This window comes from Penicillium solitum (assembly GCF_028829755.1).
Source record: "Penicillium solitum strain IBT 25940 chromosome Unknown utg000001l_segment0_segment0, whole genome shotgun sequence".
NCBI classification, from domain to species: Eukaryota; Fungi; Ascomycota; class Eurotiomycetes; order Eurotiales; family Aspergillaceae; genus Penicillium; species Penicillium solitum.
In genome coordinates, this window is record NW_027072121.1 from 3,227,429 (window position 1) to 3,247,322 (window position 19,894).

The following is a 19,894-nucleotide window of genomic DNA, read 5'->3' on the forward strand; positions in this document are numbered from 1 at the left end:
GAGGATAGAAGTAGCGAGTTATAATTAAACCGGCAGTCTTATTTCGTCTCAGGTACTAATCTACGTGACTTTAGGCTCTAGCTAGAGCAACCTACACAAGACCATCTTTACTGATTTTAGATGATACTTTTGGCGCCTTAGGTGCAGTGATATCAAGGCTAATTTTCCAGCGATTACTTGGCCATACTAGCCTTGTCAGGAGGCTCGGGATCGCAACTATTCTCGTGACACCAGCTGGCTAGTCTACCTTTACTCCCTTGAATAGTTGTAGCGCTAACTATTCCCCCTTATATTATCAGTAGAACATTTGAAAGAGGCCGATAATTTAATTACTCTTCCAAAAGACGGCCGTATAGAAGGTTAAGGGATTTTTGAAGAACTGGTGAAGAATAATTAGTATATTTTCATATTCCCCAAGCCCCGAAGATAGTGAGATCGAAGAAGAGAGTAACAAAAGTAACTCCTAGCTCGGGGAAATATAGGAAGTGAAGAAAGAAAACACAGAAACGGTTGAAAGGGAGACAGTTTCCAATATCCCTCGAGGTGATGGGGACTTCTCGCTCTATACCATTGCAGAGGTCATGCTTAGCCGGTGGCGTGGCTCAGTCCCTTCAAAAAACCACGTTTATCTTGGTTCTTATGTCGGCATTTCTTCTATCGCTATTATGCGATAGCAGTTTTCATCGGCTGTGTCCGAAGCAATGCATAATATACGTTTATAGCGATATCTCATGAATCTTAGGTTCTTTTTTTGTCTAGAGTGCAAAACATCCCTTTATACAACGTTAACAACTCTAAATACTAACTATCGAGTAGACTTTTTGACTTGCATTATATAAGGGGCCTTGATTGCTACTGGATCAGGCTACCTATCTATTATAATTCCCTTCTGTATCGTTACAGTATGGATAATCTAGGCGTTCTACTTACGTACTTCACAACAGATCAGGCTACTCGATCTAGAAGTAAAGGCTCCCTTTTACGCCCAATTTATAGAAACCATAGAGGGTCTAACTATAGGGCGTATACTTTATTGGCAACGTCAATTTGCAGACCGTACTATAGAGCTTCTCGACACGTCCTAGAAATCACTTTATACCATATATTCCATTCAGCAGTAGTTAAAGGTTGTTCTAGATTTACTTGTTGCGGGCCTCGCCACCGTTCTATGTGCATTGGTTATTTCTGTGACAAAGAAAGCTAACTCTAGGACTGTGAGCATTACTCTTGTGAACTTGCTTTGATTCAACTCAACGTTGACATTACTAATTACCAACTAGATATAGCTTGAGACTTCTCTGGGCGCAGTTGCAAGGATGCAAACGATGTGTGACCGACCCACAGCTACAGTCTATTCCTAGAAGAGAGATAGCTTGTCCAGAGGGCTGGCTGTTGGAAGGTTGAATAGAATTTCGAAGGGTTTCCGCACCATATGGGCAAGTCTCTCTTTGAATGCCACTTTTTTAAAGCCCAATCAAAACGAAGCAAAGGACTAATATTGCTTTTAGGGGCATCGCTCTGCGCCAGCTGTGCGGTGAATCTTATTTATACTGGAGGGTGGAAAAAAACTTGGAATTTGTGGGCGAACTGGAAGGAGTCGGGCTTTGGGATCAGATTCGTGAGCATAGTGGTCTGAACGCAAAAATTAATTCAACCAATCTGTCTAATGGTCAAAAGCAGATATTCTGCATTGCTCATGCTATTTTATCATTTTGCAGAATTCTTCATGGATGAGCCTACCGAGAAATTGGCTATGGAACTTCCCCATAAGCGGCTGAAAGGTCGGACTATCATCTCGATTGCCCATCAAATTAATACTGTGATAGACTCAGATTTGATTATGGCCATATATTATGGTACTGTATTTGAAATGGGAGCACCGTGAGAACTCCTGGGCAGAAGAGGCATGTTTTCGGCAGTTGTTCCGGGCGAAGTCAACATAGAAGGGTGTCTGGATTGAAGTCAATAAAGACCCAGTTTATAGGTTCCACAGCAGCTACTAATTTTAAAATGATACCAAGAAGAAAGGAGGAATCCATGTCAATGCCTAGGTTATGAAATGAAATGACCTGCACCTTATATTGTTCTTTAGACAAACAATATAAGTTCATCCAACGCTTGAAAAGTGCAAAGTAGGCCCATCTTCTGTATGATAAAATGAGGTGAAGGTGAGTGAAACTCAGTATCTAGGACTAAACACCGAAAGTAACTTGCTTGGTCTGGTTACGATCCTAGGCCAAGTCGTCTATGATTTTGCGTACTGACGCGTCCCCCAGGAATTCTTCAGCTGAGTCATTCCCGTTTGGGATACACATATGATCTAACAAGATGTCTTTGAATTTGAACTTTTCTATATAATCTTCCACCATCCAATTCATCCAATGGAATCATGGCTGATCGTACACCTCTATGAATCTCCCGAGGTCACTAGGTATGACCCACAGTAAACCCCACACCGGGCCGGCCCGCACAACTCTGTATTATGGGCTCATTTTACTCTGAACGATGCCTACACTGAACAAGCATGCAATATTTTCTAGTCCTTGTTAACCACATCATCCACAGGACAATATGTCTGTGCCTTAGGATTGCTCAGTTCTGGCAGCCCTCAGATATGGATTGTTACCATATCTAGCAGAAATTCTGGACGAGTGTAATACGTTGTAACACTAGGCTTTATTGTTCTAGTCCTTCTATTCATTTTAGCCCAAGACCGATGAAGAGACCAACTCTGTGTTCATCGGGTGTCTGTCATAGCTACATGTATATGAGTAAATTCACAAAATCATATGTCTATCTTGTGGGTTCACAAGTCATAGAAGGTACCTTAGCGTGCTTATCATTTCCTAGGTCAAATACATAATGTAGTTAAAGGAACTATCCTGTGCCCGGAGCAGGAAGGAGCGACGGGGGGATTTCGTTAAGTTCGGCTTGACATAACACCCGGGGACCCCTGATCTCCAAGTTATTGCACTTCGATCTTTATCACTCGGTCTAGCTAGTTTGACTTGTCTCAACATCCTCTCCCCCCTCATATTACAGGAAATTCAAACAGTCGCCATCATGTCTCAAGGTCTGAAGTCCTATCAGCGACTGGAAAAGGTTCGTACCTTCTTTGATTCCCTATGCAAACCATTATATGGTGGCCGTGAGAACGGAGAAAGTACCCACAAGAATGGATAATGAGGAGTTTGACTTGACCCCGCTAACTTGGCCCCAGCTTGGTGAAGGTGCCTATGCAACGGTGGGTATCCCCCATCAGCTTGATACCCGAGAAAATCCTCGGTCTTTCTGTAGGAATATCCGCTCATGACTATGTTGTTAGGTCTTCAAAGGTCGGAACAACCTGACCAATGAGTTGGTGGCCCTGAAAGAGATTCACCTCGACCACGAAGAAGGGACCCCGTCCACTACGATACGTGAGATCTCCCTGATGAAGCAGCTCAATCACAAGAACATCCTGGCTCTGTACGATGTGATCTACACGGATGAAAAGCTCGTGATGGTGTCGGAGTACATGGACGGGGACTTAAAGCGCTTTATGAATGACCGGGGTGGCGCTCTTGACCTTCCAACTGTCAAGTCCTTTGCACAAGACATGATGCAAGGCATAGCCTACTGTCACGAGAAGAGCGTCTTGCACCGGGATCTTAAGCCTCAGAATCTGCTTATTGGTTGGGATGGACGTTTGAAGTTGGCGGATTTCGGCCTCGCTCGCGACTTTGGCCTCCCCGTCGGCATTTTCTCCAACGATGTGGTCACCCTCTGGTATCGACCTCCGGAAGTGCTATTGGGGAGCTGCTATTACAACGCCAGTCTCGATATCTGGTCAGCGGGCTGCATCATCGCCGAGATGTACACCGGTAACCCTTTGTTTCCGGGAAACTCCGACGCCAACCAGCTGCTCAGGATCTTTCAAGCGATGGGTACTCCGTCTGAACTTACTTGGCCAGGCGTCAGTCAGTTGCCAGGATTCAGCCCCTTTTTCCCTGTGTACTCGCCCCTAGATCTTGGACAGCTGATGGTCGGATTAAAATATTTCATCACCAATCTACTAAAACGCATGCTGCGATTGCAACCGGAGCTACGAATCAGCGCCGCCGATACGCTACTCCACCCATGGTTTCAGAATTTCTTTGCTCAGGCAGTCCCATCAAGCCCATCCACACACTGCGTGTATACACTTGTCTAGATTTCCATGCTTGTCCGCCCCCGGAGAATATGGTGGAATTATCGCAAGGAGTGAGGGCATTCCTGTACCAGGGCCGTTGCCAAGCTATCGGCGGGAACTAGCAGGGGGAAAACAAGTTTTCCAGAAGTGTACATAGGACAGACCACTCGAGTGGTGAAATGGAAACTTTGCATGAGTGAAGGCTATGTATTATTTCTCGATTTGATAATCGAGAGCCTAGTAGCCGACATTTCCCAAGAGCCCGGCCTAATGTAATCTTCATACGATAGTTGCATTCATGCTACTCAGGATAAGTCCTCTTTATATGTATAGTTCCTAGATCATGATATTGAGGGCTATAGTACCGAAATCTGGCTTGGCTGATATTCTGAAAGTGGAGACCCATAGTCGACCTTTAATCCTTAGTAATAGCAGCGATATTTACTAGCCAGCCCGAGAGCCCAAGAGTCCTTGGCATTGCAACCAACATGAAGCAGCTTCGGGGCTATGCCGATTCAAGAGAGTAGTCCCAGACTACGGTAAACTGTAATGGTGTATCCCTCGTCATACAGCATACAGGTGGTGAATTCGATCATATCTTGATGAAACTCTCCATGGATGTCCTCGGCATAGAGTATCATTTAATCGCTAACTGGATAGATGGGTGGATGATTTTCACGCTCACCTTCTTACTAGAAAATCGGTTACCCTCTAACACGGAACTAGAACAACCTCTTGATACGGCTTTCACGTAGTCGTTTACTTCGCTAGTAGTAAAGCTCGAGGAAGGGTATTGCGGCTGTTCGGTATTGCGAACTGACATCGCTTTGACCTCCCCCTAACTCTAGGAGCGGCTAAGTGAACGTTGCGACAAAATTTAGGTCACGGATCCATCACGTGATGACACTGGGCCTGCCCTCATAAAAGCGGCGGCAGCTGAAACAGGAAATAGGAAACAGGAAAGCCCTAGTAGGGAAAATTCGCCATGTACAACATTATAGATGTGCCTGTAAAATAGATACTAATTGAGCAATGTATTTCATAATACTCTGCGTAAGATGATTGATTGATGAGCTACCAAACTCCCGAGATAACGTCATGTATAAGTCAAGAAAGCTCTGAATAAATCGTAATTGGATTGGATATAAATCGTTAAAAAAAACGCCTGCCGGTTCAATGCATCTTGGGTATCGACGGAATGAGGAAAGAAAAGGGCCATAACACCAGAATGCAAACGAGTGCCCGCAAAATCAATGCCCAGGGTAAATCACAGATAAAGGTGGTACATGGCTGTCGGGCTGCTCACAGGTTTATTACAACCTGTAACCTGGCACTTTGAGAAAGGCTTGGTCTTTGAAGTTGCCTTTTTGGACTTTGAAATGGACCGATTCCCAGCGCATTCGCCGCAATAGACCTGAGAGAATTGTGAGTTTTTGTAATAGACTTCATCGGCTGAAGATAGGCAATACTCACATGGCCACATGGTTTTGCAATATGTATTTGTTGTTTCAGCCCCTCTCCGGTTCCCAACTCGTCCTCGCAATTCGGGCAGACAGGCACGTCATCTTCTGCCAAAAGTCGAGTGAATCCTTCCGGCGCCGGGTCCAGCCCTTTATACGATGATCGACGAGGCCGGGGTGTTGAATGACTAGGCGGATTATAGTCAAAGCTGGGTACTCCAAAGCGAATCGTCTCAGACATGAACGAAAGTAGGTCCTCCTCGGTATGGAAGTACGACCTTGCGGGCGGCGGCACCCCTCGTCTCGATCGTCCATGTTCTGATATTCTCGATGGCTGTATGTGAGGGCGAAAGTGCATTGGAATACCATTGTTATCGAGGTATCTTGGTTCTATTGGTCTCGGCCTGACGGAGGAAGAGCCAACAATCTGAACATCTCCATTGTTCGGCGAAACGTCTACCGAATCACCCGTTGTCTCCGCTTCCAGATCAATCACAGTCGGGTGATCAGCTATAGGGGGCGTTTGGTTCATCAAATCTCGTGGAAATCGCAACCTCGGACGGTGCGGATGTGGGGTATGTAGAGGACCGGGAAATGATGTCACATTTCGTTGAGGAGGAGAATCCGGGTCATCTGTCAAGTCGATCACGACGTTATCGCTAGGCGAAAGCATCGCCGGCCGTCGGTAGTCGAATCCATCTCGGTGTCTTCTGGGTGGCAAGCGGGTGGATTCAGGTCGAGGGTCGGAGCGGCGGGGGTGAAAATGCTGCTCCCAAGTGGCATCGCCGTTTCCATCGTTATCTGTCGCCATTTCACGATGTGTTCGCTGAGAGAAATAGGAATGTCGTTAGCTAGGTTCTTGGTGATCTGATCAGGTGCCCCGCCCGTTTCACGACCGATGAAGGCTTACTTTGGTCCTGGCGCCCATAAACTGGACGCCAGAGTTTTCACTCATTTCAGGGCCTAGACCTGGAGTCGAGGAATGATATTTTGCAGAAAAAGAGGAAATTGAAGGCCACCAGGAAGGTAAAATGGCAAGATTGGGATCCATCTTTGTTTCTAGGCCGAGTCGAAAGGCGGTCGAGGTCTGCCAGTGTTATAAGGCGGTCTGGGCTCATTAGTAAGGTTTGGCTCAGTCCGTAGACGGGTTGCTGTTGGGCGCATGGCAAAAGTCCAAAATTGACAAGACCAAGTGGCTCTGACAGCAGATATTTAACTCGTTTCTGTAGAGATTTGTCGCTGTCCATTATGAGCATTTTCACAAGTTTCATAGCAAGATTGGAGCGAATAAAAGATATGAATTCACGATCAGGCTTTTCATTCATGACTAAGTTTACATGTGAATCTTGAATATCCACCTAGGGATGGATCCACTGTCTGTGAATAGTTGCATTAAGAGCTGCAGTTTCAAAACAAACACCATTGGGAATTCAGAAGATAGCATGCTCTAGTATTACAGTATTTTCCTGGGAATCATGACTGTGCCGCCAGCACTGTGACCACACCCGCCTCATTCAATGCCACAATGCTCTGAGCAGCGGATCCCCAAGCAACTGACGTAGCAGGGACTGCACTCCGCAGAGGCTCTGACCACCCCTTGGATGCCTTGGAGAATTGCTGGACAGTCACTCCACTGGGGCCACCAGTCAAGAGGAATTGACCAGTGTAATCCCAGAAGATCGACTCAACCTGGCTTCCAGTGTCCAGTACCTTAGTTTCCTTAGAGCTGCGAAGATCCCAGATCGATACAGTGGTGGACTGCGCGGCCACTGCAGCCAGGTAAGTACCGTTCTCGGAGAAGAACAGGCATTTGACTGGGCCAGACATGGCATAGTCCGCAGCAGCGGCGCCCGTCTTGATATCGAAGATCTTGACATGTCCGTCTGCGCCACCGGCCGCGATCAAGTGACCATCGGGGTGGAAGCTGGCAGAGAGCAGAGCTGAATAAAAGCGATTAGCATCGCGCTCGGGTATATGTGTTTCACAGAGTGACTTCTTACCTGCATCAGAGAAAATCTGGGAAACCACAGTGTTTGTGGCGAGATCATAAAGCACATAACTCTTATCAACGCCAACAGAAGCAATAATATCACCAGTAGCGTGAACTGTGACGGCTGTCACCTCACCAGCGTGGGAGGCGAAGCTTGCAACTTCAGCACCATTCTCAAAGACCTTGACGGAGCCCGTAGAGGAGCCAACAACAGCCTTGTCTCCTGCCCATGTCGCATCGGTGACTGGGCCATCTGTCTTGAGAGTCTGCACGACAGTCTTCTGGGAGAGCGAGTAGACACCAACCACACTGTCGACACCACCAACAAGAGCCAGGTCACCAGTCGTGTTGATAGACAAAGCGCGGCCACCGGGGTAGAGAGGTTCGGAGGTCTCAGTTGGTTTAAATGTGGAAATAGCCTCACTTGAGGCCCAGCCCTCAGGGACTGCGCGCTTACGCCGGGTCTTCGATAGTCTGTCTAATAGTTAGCAAGTGATCGAAAAATGTAATATAGAAGCACCAGTTCCACGTACGCTGCCTGTGTGTTCTCAATCCGTTCCAACACTGCCTGGGGCAAGCCCGTGGAGTCCACCTGCATAGCCTCGCCACCAGCGCGAGTGGCACCAACTGAAACGTTCGAAAGCGCCTCGCGGGCCTCATCCCTCTCCTGAGTCAGGCGCGCGATCACCCGCACCGCGGCATCGTGCTGATAGAGCGCCGAACTTAGCTCACGTCTTGTCTGTGCTAGATTTTGCTGCAAAGTGAAGGTTTCCAGAGCCAAGGCATCCCATTCTTCTTGGAAAACGCCGAGAAGAGACGGGATAGATGTGAGGGTAGGGGGTCGGGGTCGGACAACGCGCTGCGACTTGAGATCGATCAGATCGTCGGTGGTAAGCTCCTCGCCGTTTACGGGGTCCTTGCCATGCTCGGCAATGTATGCCTCGATGAGGCGTTTTTCAAACACGCTGCCTGTTTAATTATGAGATTGATGTCGTGCGCGCAAGGTGATTTTGAACACTTACCGCTCTTGGTAGAGACGACGGGCACTTGAGGTGCTTCTCCGGAGACTGTGAGAAAAGGTTAGTTAGGAAACTCGTTTCAAAGAAGAGCACAGAATTGCAATCAATAGTAGGGCACTCACTAGCACAAAGCATAGTTAATTGAGATTGGTTGATGAGGTTGATGGAGAGGTCTTGACGCGGAGCGGCTCCTTGGACTTTTCGATGTGTCCTATTGCGGTTTAGCGCCATGAGCTGAGGGCGGTGTAGTAGGGCGGAGTATTGCGACCAGCAGTGACGTAAGTCCAGAGCCAATTGTCCAGCAGAAAATGTCAAGTGCTTTCTACTACAATATGAGGGGCACAGAAAGGCGGAGAGGGATGCGGTGATGCTATCAAACCAATCAGATCTAGAATCTGGATGGTCGCAATATTTCGCTGTAGGGGCCAGCAGCTATCGACTTTCGCAATTCTCCAATTCTTGCTTTTGCACAAAAGAGATAATCTGTCTATATGTTTTGATTGAACAAAATGGATTTTCCTCAATGATCTGCAAAATAGGCACAGGGCAGCACAAGTACAAAGCTTTACATGAAAGCTAGCAAGCAAATACAGCATTACCACCATGCCTAAGAACCCAAAGTTTGAATACGGTATGTCGCTTCACACCTTTCTCACATGTCCGATGTCATTCTGATATGTTGTACAGATGCAAAGCAGCCTGCATTTCTCCAGAAACTCCGGGGCCAGTATGGGGACAACACCGGTCGCTTGGAGCGGCCTGCCTTGAGACCTACCAGACTCAAGGTCAATAAAGATGACGACGACGATGAGCCTACCTACATCGACGAAGAAAGTAACGAAGTGATTTCCAAGGAGGAATACAAGGCATTGGTTGGTGAACACAGCCCGAAAGGAGAAGGCGAGGTCGGAGACTCAGCGAAGGACAACTCCACTGGCGATCAAGACAAATCCCAAGCAGAATTTTCCACCAGCAAACAGAACAATCTTACCGAAGTTGGAGGCCAGAGGAAACGAAAACAGGCCAAAGTGGTGGGTGAGGACAAGGCCGAAGTTGAAGTCCAGCCGAAGGCGACTTCGAAGAAATCCAAGAAGCCCAAGAAGATCAAGCTCTCGTTCGACGAGGAATAAGAGTCTAGCAGGACTGAGAATTGGAGTATTTGCGCTAGGTTCCAGTTCGTGGACATTTGACTCAGTGCAACTCTTGGAGGACTCATAATGAGTCAATAGAACAGTATACCGTCATAGGGTTAGAGACTGCCAAGGTTCATGCCATCATATAGAAGAATACATAGGTAGTAATGTCAGTATTCAGTCTATAAGATATAAATCCACTCAGCTCAAAAAGTCCGAGTGAAATATTAATTGAAGTGTTGTAGAAGGTCTGGGCCAAGGGCGCATCTTTATCAGCAACTTTTTTTTTTGCAACTTTTTTTCTTCTCACGGGATCCAGCTCGCCTTCCATTCATTTTACAAACAACCTGCTCTTGGTCTTAATATCTGTCAAGATGCCTGTGGTTAATGTCGACCAGCTGGTCCGCTTACAGCGGAAGCCCGAGGACATAAGAAATGTGCGTGTGCCCCTCCATCCCACTCTGATGTCTGATGTCAGGACTTTATACTAATCTCAAGCCACCAGATCTGCATTTTGGCCCACGTTGTAAGTCAAAGAAATGCACACTGAATTTTCTTCACTTTAAAATGCTTATCGCCTTTTCCTTTTTTTTTTGCATTTTTAGGATCACGGCAAGACATCTTTGACGGATAGTCTGATTGCCACAAATGGCATTATTTCACCCAAGCTGGCCGGTAAGATCCGGTACCTGGACTCTCGTCCAGATGAGCAGCTTCGTGGTATTACAATGGAGTCATCTGCTATCTCACTGTTCTTCTCGATGCTCCGCCGTCCAAGCCCGGATGCAGACCCAGTGCAGAAGGAATATCTGATCAACCTTATCGATTCGCCTGGTCATATCGATTTCAGCAGCGAGGTATCAACCGCATCTCGTCTTTGTGACGGTGCAGTTGTGCTCGTTGATGCAGTCGAGGGCGTCTGTAGTCAGACCGTGACAGTCCTGCGACAGACTTGGGTCGAGCAGTTGAAGCCGATCTTGGTTATTAACAAGATGGACCGCTTGGTAACAGAGCTGAAGATGAGCCCCGCCGAGGCTTTCTCCCATCTTAGTCGATTGTTGGAACAGGTCAATGCTGTCATCGGTAGTTTCTACCAGGGTGAACGCATGGAAGAAGATTTGCAGTGGCGTGAGCGTATGGAAGACCGTCTCAACGCTGCAGCAAATCGGGACCAAGAAAACAAAAAGTCGTCGGTAGACGACGAATCTGCACAAAGCATCACCGAGGGAACTGAATTTGAGGAGCGCGACGATGAGGATCTCTATTTCGCACCTGAGAAAAATAACGTCATCTTCTGCAGTGCCGTCGATGGCTGGGCTTTCACAATCCGGCAATTCGCCGCTATTTACGAGAAGAAACTCGGAATCAAACGAACAGTTCTGGAGAGAGTGCTTTGGGGTGATTATTATCTAGACCCTAAGACTAAGCGCGTCTTGGGCGTGAAGCATCTGAAGGGACGTGCTTTGAAGCCCATGTTCGTTCAATTGGTTTTGGATAGCATTTGGGCAGCTTATCAAGCTACCACTGGTGGTGACAAGGGCAAAGGGTAAGTTGGCAACGAATGCAACTATTGTGTTAACACTGATATTGACCTTTACTAGTGACCCGGTGTTGCTGGAGAAGATCACCAAATCGCTCAACATTAACATCCCGGTATATGTCTTGCGCGGACGTGATCCCAGGAACATTATGAATACACTGTTCTCTCAATGGCTACCCCTATCTACTGCGCTACTGGTTTCCGTCATTGAATATCTCCCCAGTCCTCCCGCTGCGCAAGCCGCCCGACTACCGGAAATGATCAAAACATCCCCCGGCGCTGCTTTCATTGCCGATGATATCAAGACTGCCATGGTGGATTTCAAGACAGGACCTGAAGTGCCCGTCGTAGCATACGTCAGCAAGATGGTTGCCATCCCGGAGAGCGAGCTTCTGTCTAACAAGAAGCGTAGCGAAGGCGCCATGACTGCGGCCGAAGCCCTTGAACTTGCGCGTCGCAAGCGGGAGGAGATTGCAAAGATGCAGGCGGAAGCCCGCAGTAATGGACAGGAAGATGACTTTGAGCGTATGACCTCAATCTTCGAAACCACCTCATTGATCACCGAGACGGCCGAGGAGCCAGAAGAGCCAGTGGAGAAGGACGATCCCGACCATCTTATTGGTTTCGCCCGACTCTATTCCGGAACCCTTTCGGTTGGAGATGAGATCTATGTCCTCCCGCCCAAGTTCTCTCCAGCGCACGCGCACGCTAGCCCAGAGCCAAAGAAGGTCGTAGTCACAGATCTGTACCTGATGATGGGCAGAGCTCTCGAGCCCCTCAAGTCCGTACCAGCTGGTGTGGTGTTCGGAATTGGAGGTCTTGCAGGCCACGTCTTGAAGACAGGTACCCTCTGCAGCCGACTGGATGGAAGTATCAACTTGGCAGGTGTTTCGCTAAGCATGCCGCCCATCGTCCGAGTCGCGCTGGAGCCAGTCAACCCAGCAGACCTGAGCAAACTGGTCACTGGCTTACGCTTGCTCGAACAGAGTGACCCTTGTGCGCAGTACGAAGTGCTACCTAGTGGTGAGCACGTTATCCTCACAGCAGGTGAACTGCACTTGGAGCGTTGTGTCACGGATCTGCGCGAGCGTTTCGCACGTTGTGAAATCCAGACCGGCGAGGCTATCGTCCCCTACCGTGAAACTATTGTTCATGGCCCCGAGATGGCCGCACCCAAGAACCCCGACCTTGGACGTGGAGCCGTTTTGACCGTTTCCGCTTCCAAGCAAATGACCCTGCGTCTGCGCGTGGTTCCGATGCCAGAGGCCGTGACCGAATACCTGACTAAACAAGTCGGAACTATCAAGCAGCTCCAATTGGAGAAGCGCACGGAGGCTGAAGGCAAGACCGAGACCGATAAGGAAGCCGAAGCTGTCGTTGACGGTACTGGCGAGGCACCTGAAGGTCACATTCTCTCCAAGCAGGAGTTCCGCGAAGGACTAGATAAGTTGTTCAACGAAGAGGTCAAGGAAGACAAGGAGCTATGGAAGAACGTCGTCGACAGAATCACCGCTTTCGGGCCCCGGAGAGTCGGCCCCAATATCCTAGTTGATGCAACTGCAGTCAACACCTGCGAGAAATTGTGAGTATAGCGGTCCAAGCGGCACTGTGCCTATGGTTCATATCTAACATCTCCTTTCTAGCTTGATCGATGACACCAAGCAACAGATCGACGGTGGTAACCACCAAGCACTACTCGTGCGTGACTTCAACGACAAGATCGCATATGCCTTCCAGCTCGCAACGGGCCAAGGCCCCCTGTGCCAGGAGCCCATGCAAGGCGTGGCCGTGTTCCTGGAGGACCTATCTGTGCAGTCTAGCGCAGGCGATGAGCTTGATATGGGCCGGTTGACAGGCGAATCAATCAGACTGGTCCGTGAAGGTATCTCAGCCGGTTTCTTGGACTGGAGTCCTCGCATCATGCTCGCAATGTACAGTTGCGAGATCCAAGCTACCAGTAAGTATTTCATTCCTTCCCCTCCCTACTACCTAATATACCTTCGCACAATCCCATCCACCATATTCAAACAACAAACCCACAACTAACACACCATCTTCACCCCAAAAGCCGAGGTGCTTGGCCGCGTCTACGCAGTAATCACCCGCCGCCGAGGCCGCATTCTCTCCGAAATCATGAAAGAAGGCACGCCGTTCTTTACGATTCTCGCTCTCCTCCCCGTAGCCGAGTCCTTCGGATTCGCCGAGGAGATCCGCAAGCGGACATCCGGCGCCGCACAACCACAACTGATCTTCGCGGGCTTCGAGGCTCTCGACGAGGACCCATTCTGGGTGCCTGCTACCGAGGAAGAACTTGAGGATCTGGGTGAGCTTGCCGATAAGCAGAATGTTGCTAAGCGGTATATGGATGCTGTGCGCAGTCGTAAGGGGTTGGTTGTTCAGGGACGGAAGTTGATTGATGCGGAGAAGCAGAAGACTTTGAAGAAGTAAGGTCGGGTGTACAATTTACTCTGATGAGAGTTCAAAATGGGAGATTTATTTGCATTTCATTTGGGTGTTTTTTTTGTAGGATTATTATGGATGTGTAGGATATATGGGTTGAGGATGTCACTCCGAAAACATCTGTCGAGTCGCACTGAGTAGAATTGGGCACGACAGATGAATAATTGGAGGTTCACAGAAGATGAGAGTCCTCCGCGTGTTCTTCAAAGAAAAACTTCAATCTCCCTCACTTGACAAACACAGTCCGACATGGCATAGGTCTCGACCGTGTATACTAAGGAGGGTTACCCAGTAGGGTCTACGAGTAGTGGCGGTGAAGCCTCTCTACTTGGAAAGAAGAGCGAGGGGGAAAGCGAAAACAGGATGGTAGACTGTAGTCGAGGATCGAAGGAAAAGGAAGGGCGGAAATGACATAGATTTTTCAATCATGTCTCCGTTGGGTATCTTTATTCTGAAATCGTTATCCATGTTAATAATACACATGTCCAGGAATACACATTGGCGTAATTGGATCGAGTCAAACGGCGGGCGTTTCCCAGATTCGTGAAACATGAAAGTCGTCATGCTCAAGCGGGATGCTGCTGCTTGAGAGCATGGAACAAGTGTGGGGGCTTGAAAGGCATTCCTCGCAGTGAGGGTTGGGGAGTGTAGTTTTGTTGACACCCGTGGATCCCGGAGGTTGAAAGACAATGCTCTCGGGGGATGAGCAGATCTGCCACGGACATATAGGTAGACGGGGGCAGAGTCTGCTTGGTTGTTGTTTGTTGAACCACTATGTGGCCAGGTAACAGGAGGGGTAAGCCATTGGCCATTCAAAGAGAACGCCGAAGGCCACGCAAGGAGAGGGACCGAGTTCAAACAATTGCATGTTCTCAGAACGGTCTGGCGACCTTCCTCTGCTCACTAGTTCCAGTGATAGGATCTCTCATTTCCTTCCAGCTAACAGGGAACATCATGTTGCCAGCATCACTGCGAGCCATGACAACACCGAGATCATTGCGCGCGGTGGTGATGTAGTAAAAGCTCTGATCGCCAAGTGAGATAACAGAGCCGCGAACGATATCGCCGACACGGAACATCTCATCCATGACAACACGGTCCTTCTCAACAGCCCGTACGTCTTCCTTTCGGATAAGTGCCTGGAAGCGGAGTTCGTCGGTGCTGCTGTGGTTCTCTGGGTTGGCGGCAGATGCGAGGATGGAGGCGACATTGTCATTGTCGGAGGCTGTTCGTGCTTGGTCTTGAGGTTGTGATGCTGATTCGTCTAGAACGACGAGGATGGAGACTGTGGCTTGTCGCTTCTGCACGCGGGTCACTCGTGCGAGAACGATGGAGTCTACGGCGGGGAGGGTGTTGTAGCGAGGCTTCGACGTTGTTGACAATGCAACGGGAACAGCTGGGGTTGGACCTGCTTGGTCCTTGGAAGATATCACTCGTGACACTCTGAGAGTTGGTCTTGTTTGCGACTTCGGCTGTGCAGGGTCTGCAACCACGGGACCGGCGATGGAGGCGTAGATGAAGGATTGCTGAACATGTGTGCCGGGGCCTGCAGAATATGTAGATAGAGGGCCGAGGCGTTGCCCAGGAATAGCGATGGGTGGTAGAGAAGCCATGTTGCAAAATTGGGGTTGGGCCAATTTTGAGGTGGAAGAGTTCTGGAGTTTGCAAAGGCAGCGAGTTTTCCGGAGCTTTTTTTAGGGAGCTATAATACGGCCCGGGTTTAGGTTATTCCGAGCACAGCTTGTATCCACACCACTCAGTACTGGAGTACAGATGTACGACTTCAAAACACTTCAAACTACGTAATTCGTTTACAACTTGCCAATGGTTTGAAGAATCCATCTGTCTCCAGGCAATTAATTATAGAGCCCATATCTAGCACGAATAAACAGTGTATGCATCGGAACAACAGAGACAGCGACACCGGCCCAGAAATACCATAGACATATAACAACAACAGAAGAGATAAAGAAAAAAAAAGAAAAGCCCGTATCACTCCAAATGCCCGCTGACGAAAAGTGAATAAGTGGATTTAATGTCCATACAATACCCCTTGGCGGGGGAAAGAAAGAGAGTCACACAGAAAGGCCGACATGACACAGTACCGAAAGATAGAACAGAGGGTTCAAGCTTCAACCAGGGTCTGCTTAGGACCGGCTCCAACCAGCTCAAGGCAGCGACGGGCAAGCGTAATCACTTCACCCTCACCGTCATCCGCATCTTCTTCATCCGACTCAATATTCTTGTCGGAGATAATCTTGACCAATTCCACGATGTCTTCGGATCGTGAGATATATCCAATGAGCTTCTTGTCTTCGGACTCCAGCAGTTGGAGGAGGGTCCAGATAGCAATGTGCTGGAATGTTGGATCCCCACTGGCAAGGAAGCGATGAAGGTAGCCATGGATGCCACCATTGGCGTCTGCCCAGTCGCGAACGAACATCGAATAATCGCCAACTACAGTTTTGTTAGCAGGTGATGACAGGACACAGAAAGACAAGGAGCGTCAGGGGACAGTATAATACCTTTCGAGGACAGATTGCCCAAAGCAGCCGCGCTGTTGCCTTGCACCTCAATGCTTTCGGAGTTTGTCAGGGGAATCAAGACGTCAAATACTCCTAGGTTGAGAAGGTGCGGCTTCAGCTCCTCGCTAAGGGCCAGCACAGCGATTGCAGCAGTCATCTCAGATTGGACTGTCAGGGGAACACGGAGGACCAAGTCCTTGCACTTCTGTACTGCTCCGGCTTGCAAAACAAGTTCTTTGTTGCGATCGGAGCTAGCTGCAAGGTTGCGAAGCGTGGATATAGCGTGACATTGAATCTCTTCGTTGTCAGTCGAGCCTAGGAGGTCCACCAACGGCTTCAAGAAGCCCGCTTCGATAATAGGGGATTCATTATGAGGATGGATAGAAATGTTGCGGATACAAGCGACGGCGGATAAGATGAGAGGAAGGTAGGAGGATTGGAGTAGTCGTAGCAGTGGAGAGAGACCCTTCGCCCGAACGATTTCAAGCTGGTATTTCTCATCAGAAGCTAGATTGCGCAGGGCGAGCGCCGCTTGGCATTGGACCTTGGGGGTAGATGAATCCATAAGATGAACTAATGATTGCACGAGGCGCGACTCAGTTTGGGCGAGTCGCTTGCGATTGGTCGAATCAACAGCGATATTGCTAAGAGCTGTTGTGCAGTAGTACTGAACGTCAACGTCTGGGGATGAGAGGAGATGCACAAGCACGGGAATGGCGCCGGCATTGACAAGTTGCTGTCGGTTGTCATCTGGTCGTTTATATTAGAGAAACAGGCCTTTGCCAGATGAATCAATCAAAATCACTTACCTGAATGGGTCATATTGAGCAGTGCGCCCGTCGCATTTCGCTGGACACGCATATCCTTCGATTTGGCCAGGCGAATGAGAGGACCTAGAGCACCCGAGCGAGCAATCTTGGCCTTGTTCTCCTCATGCGTCGCGAGATTGGTTATACATCCGACCGCATTGCACTGTACCTCAACATTGGGTGACATCATCTGGCGAATCAGGGGAGACAGTCCCCCGAGGGTGACTATCAAGACTTTGTTCTCAGCTGCACCGAGTTAGCGACCGTGTGGGAACTGGGAAAGAAGATTTGTGACGGGAACCAACTATTTACGGCGAGATTGCCCAGTGCTGCACTAGCAGCCCGTTGAACTTCGATATCTGAACTTTGAAGTAGGAAGAGGATAGGTTCGAGGGTATCGCGATCGACCTCGCGCACATCTGAAGATAAGACGAAATGTCAGCCATTGCATCATTGCCATCCGAGCGGCGATACGCACCTCGTTCTGTGATCTCAGCAAATGTCAAGCTAGCGCTTCTTTGCAGGTCAACGTTTTCTGAGTAAACCAGGGTACTCAGGGCCCGTAGTGGCTCGCCGTGGAAGAAGTCGGTCTCCGCGCGCTGTAGATTGTTGAAAGTTAGCGGTATGCTCGGGGTATGGCGGGTCCCAGGCGAATCAAGTCCCAGACTCTGATTTAGGAAAGGGAAAGGTAGCGATGTGGAATGATGAATTGTCCAGCACGTACATTTTCCAAGTAGCCTAGAAGATCTGATACCGCTTCTCGTTCGTTATCGGCCAGGGTCGTTTCGTAGATACCATCTCGAGAACGAGCTCCGATGGGACCGAGACATGCTGTAATATGACACCATCTGTCTACTGCTGAAAAGTAAGACAGACAGGCAGTCGCGATTCCACTCATGCTGGCTAGCAAGCCCACATCGGGCGCGGTCTTGTAGTGAGGGCGGAGATGGAGGCGAAAGACAAGCGGTCGGGGCGAGATTAAGGGAGTTGAATAAAGGCGAAGCTTTGGAGGAAAACACAAGGGAAAGTCGCGTGATAAAAAAAAAGTTCACTTTTGGAGGGAAGCCTCCTGATGCTTGAAGGAAGGAAGTTCCAAGCGTTTCATTAAAGGGAGGGGGGGAGAGAGAGAGAGATCGAACTAGTCTCCTCAGGCAGAAACTTGAGATTAAATGGCTTTCTACTTAGTTATCTATACATTTCTGATGGAATTGACTATTTCAATCTAATTATTTTCTTCTTTTTTTCTATTCATCTTCACTATCTCCAACTGATGGAATTTAAAAAACCATTCTTCTCCATTTTAACCAGCACCAGCTCCAACGCATACATCATCCCGGGGAGAGCTCTAACCTGACCAATCCGGAAAAGGGGATCAACTGCATCCAACCTCGCAAAGTACAATAGTTGACAAGACTACGGAGTAGGTTGTACAACATATATATCTCTATATTAACTGCTTTTTTTTCTTTGATCCTAGGTTAAAATACATCCTATACCACTATCTCATTATTCTCAAATCGGGTTCAACGCCTTTTCCCTACTCGGCCCGTCTCCAATGCACTTTCCAGCCTCCCTCCGAGGGTCCGTGCAACGCTATACCAATGAAGGCATCACCTTTGCTCTTGTGATTTTACAAGTGACGCAGATGATCACCAGATAGAGTCACATATGGATAAGGTCATGTTGATTTTTTTGGAGATCGACATTTGCAAGCGGATCACATGGAATGTAATACCAACATAACCCTGGGGATTGGAGAGCCTTGTAAGGTTTAACTAACTAGTTAACGTAATCGGTAAGCGAGCCGGCCATGTAAGCCAGCCGGCCACCCAACCCAAAACGCGTCCATGATTTAGCACTTAGTTAGTTCAACCACCCACTATGCCACCAATTCGCTCCCAATCCTCTAGAAATTCAATAGAGCAAGAGGGTAGGATTCTGTTAGCTATCCAGGCTTTCAAGAATAAAGAAATCTCTTCAATTCGCGAAGTGGCGCGCCGTTTTAATATACCACGTTCAACGCTTCAAGACCGATTACGGGGCCACCAAAATCGCGCGATTTCTCGCGCAAATTCATCTAAATTGACGGAAATCGAGGAGGAATCTCTTGAAAAATGGATTCTTTCTATGGATCTACGTGGAGCTCCCCCCCGTCCTTCTACTGTTCGAGAAATGGCGAATCTTCTTCTCGAAAAACGTGGAACTACCCCTGTTATTTCGGTTGGCGAGAAATGGGTATATAACTTTGTGAAACGGCATCCTCTCCTCTCCTCCCGATTCTCGAGACGCTATAATTATGAGCGTGCGAAATGCGAAGACCCGAAAGTTATTGGAGAGTGGTTTGATCTTGTCCAAAAAACAATTCTTCAATTTGGAATCGATCCCGACGACGTTTATAACTTTGATGAGACGGGTTTTGCGATGGGATTGATCTCTACGGCGAAAGTGATTACGAGGAGTGAATATTACGGTCGGCGCTCGCTTTTACAACCTGGAAATCGTGAATGGGTGACTGCTATCGAATGTATAAATGCTTCGGGTTGGGCCCTCCCTCCGTGTATTATTTTTAAAGGCAAAGTCTTTATTGAATCATGGTTTGACGGCCTCCCGGAAGATTGGCGATTTGAAGTTAGTCCGAACGGTTGGACTTCTGATGAAATTGGACTTCGCTGGCTTAAAAAGCTCTTTATTCCGACGACTTCTTCGCGTACGAAGGGGATATATCGGCTCTTAATACTTGATGGGCATGGAAGCCATTTAACCCCGAAATTCGACGAGATTTGTGAG

At 48.5% G+C, this 19,894-nt stretch overlaps 7 protein-coding genes across 7 annotated transcripts; 3 read left to right on the plus strand and 4 right to left on the minus strand.

The window, feature by feature from the left end:
* Window positions 1-3,063: 3,063 nt before the first annotated feature.
* On the plus strand, window positions 3,064-4,192 carry N7455_001241 (uncharacterized protein; the record flags this gene model as incomplete). Its single annotated transcript, XM_065603962.1, has 3 exons — window positions 3,064-3,102; window positions 3,221-3,244; window positions 3,326-4,192. 3 exons carry the CDS (start codon window positions 3,064-3,066, stop codon window positions 4,190-4,192), a joined length of 930 nt encoding a protein of 309 aa, XP_065462453.1.
* A 1,052-nt stretch (window positions 4,193-5,244) lies between these two features.
* Window positions 5,245-6,682, minus strand: N7455_001242 (putative RING finger domain protein; the record flags this gene model as incomplete). The annotated part of the gene is made up of 3 exons (XM_040951854.2): window positions 5,245-5,585; window positions 5,645-6,457; window positions 6,542-6,682. The coding sequence occupies 3 exons, from the start codon at window positions 6,680-6,682 to the stop codon at window positions 5,439-5,441; spliced, it is 1,101 nt and encodes a 366-aa protein (XP_040817681.2). The 3' UTR covers window positions 5,245-5,438.
* A 422-nt stretch (window positions 6,683-7,104) lies between these two features.
* N7455_001243 (WD repeat PRP19 family protein) lies at window positions 7,105-8,775 on the minus strand (the record flags this gene model as incomplete). The annotated part of the gene is made up of 5 exons (XM_040951571.2): window positions 7,105-7,571; window positions 7,632-8,095; window positions 8,155-8,590; window positions 8,644-8,688; window positions 8,763-8,775. 5 exons carry the CDS (start codon window positions 8,773-8,775, stop codon window positions 7,105-7,107), a joined length of 1,425 nt encoding a protein of 474 aa, XP_040817569.2.
* Window positions 8,776-9,243: 468 nt separating this feature from the next.
* N7455_001244 (DUF4604 domain-containing protein) lies at window positions 9,244-9,770 on the plus strand (the record flags this gene model as incomplete). Its single annotated transcript, XM_040951797.2, has 2 exons — window positions 9,244-9,271; window positions 9,328-9,770. The coding sequence occupies 2 exons, from the start codon at window positions 9,244-9,246 to the stop codon at window positions 9,768-9,770; spliced, it is 471 nt and encodes a 156-aa protein (XP_040818633.1).
* A 377-nt stretch (window positions 9,771-10,147) lies between these two features.
* N7455_001245 (GTPase RIA1) lies at window positions 10,148-13,761 on the plus strand (the record flags this gene model as incomplete). Its single annotated transcript, XM_040951279.2, has 6 exons — window positions 10,148-10,210; window positions 10,279-10,299; window positions 10,379-11,319; window positions 11,375-12,895; window positions 12,957-13,270; window positions 13,382-13,761. 6 exons carry the CDS (start codon window positions 10,148-10,150, stop codon window positions 13,759-13,761), a joined length of 3,240 nt encoding a protein of 1,079 aa, XP_040817899.2.
* Window positions 13,762-14,645: 884 nt separating this feature from the next.
* On the minus strand, window positions 14,646-15,386 carry N7455_001246 (exosome non-catalytic core subunit CSL4; the record flags this gene model as incomplete). The annotated part of the gene is made up of 1 exon (XM_040952026.2): window positions 14,646-15,386. The coding sequence occupies one exon, from the start codon at window positions 15,384-15,386 to the stop codon at window positions 14,646-14,648; it is 741 nt and encodes a 246-aa protein (XP_040818559.2).
* A 502-nt stretch (window positions 15,387-15,888) lies between these two features.
* vac8 (protein anchor VAC8) lies at window positions 15,889-18,141 on the minus strand. The gene is made up of 6 exons (XM_040950938.2): window positions 17,832-18,141; window positions 17,586-17,706; window positions 17,413-17,526; window positions 17,108-17,353; window positions 16,299-17,048; window positions 15,889-16,230 (listed from the first exon to the last, which is right to left on the minus strand). Exons 1-6 carry the CDS (start codon window positions 18,003-18,005, stop codon window positions 15,899-15,901), a joined length of 1,737 nt encoding a protein of 578 aa, XP_040817917.2. The 5' UTR covers window positions 18,006-18,141; the 3' UTR covers window positions 15,889-15,898.
* Between the last annotated feature and the right edge of the window lie 1,753 nt (window positions 18,142-19,894).

What these genes read in the sequence shown, in the direction of transcription:
- vac8 (XM_040950938.2), bottom strand. Translation starts at nt 18,005, where the DNA reads ATGAGTGGAATCGCGACTGCCTGTCTGTCTTACTTTTCAGCAGTAGAC. An exon ending in TTCTAGGCTACTTGGAAAAT is followed by an intron (nt 17,707 to 17,831) that starts GTACGTGCTGGA and finishes AACAATCTACAG; the next exon opens with CGCGCGGAGACCGACTTCTT. An exon ending in GCTCAATATGACCCATTCAG is followed by an intron (nt 17,049 to 17,107) that starts GTAAGTGATTTT and finishes ATAAACGACCAG; the next exon opens with ATGACAACCGACAGCAACTT.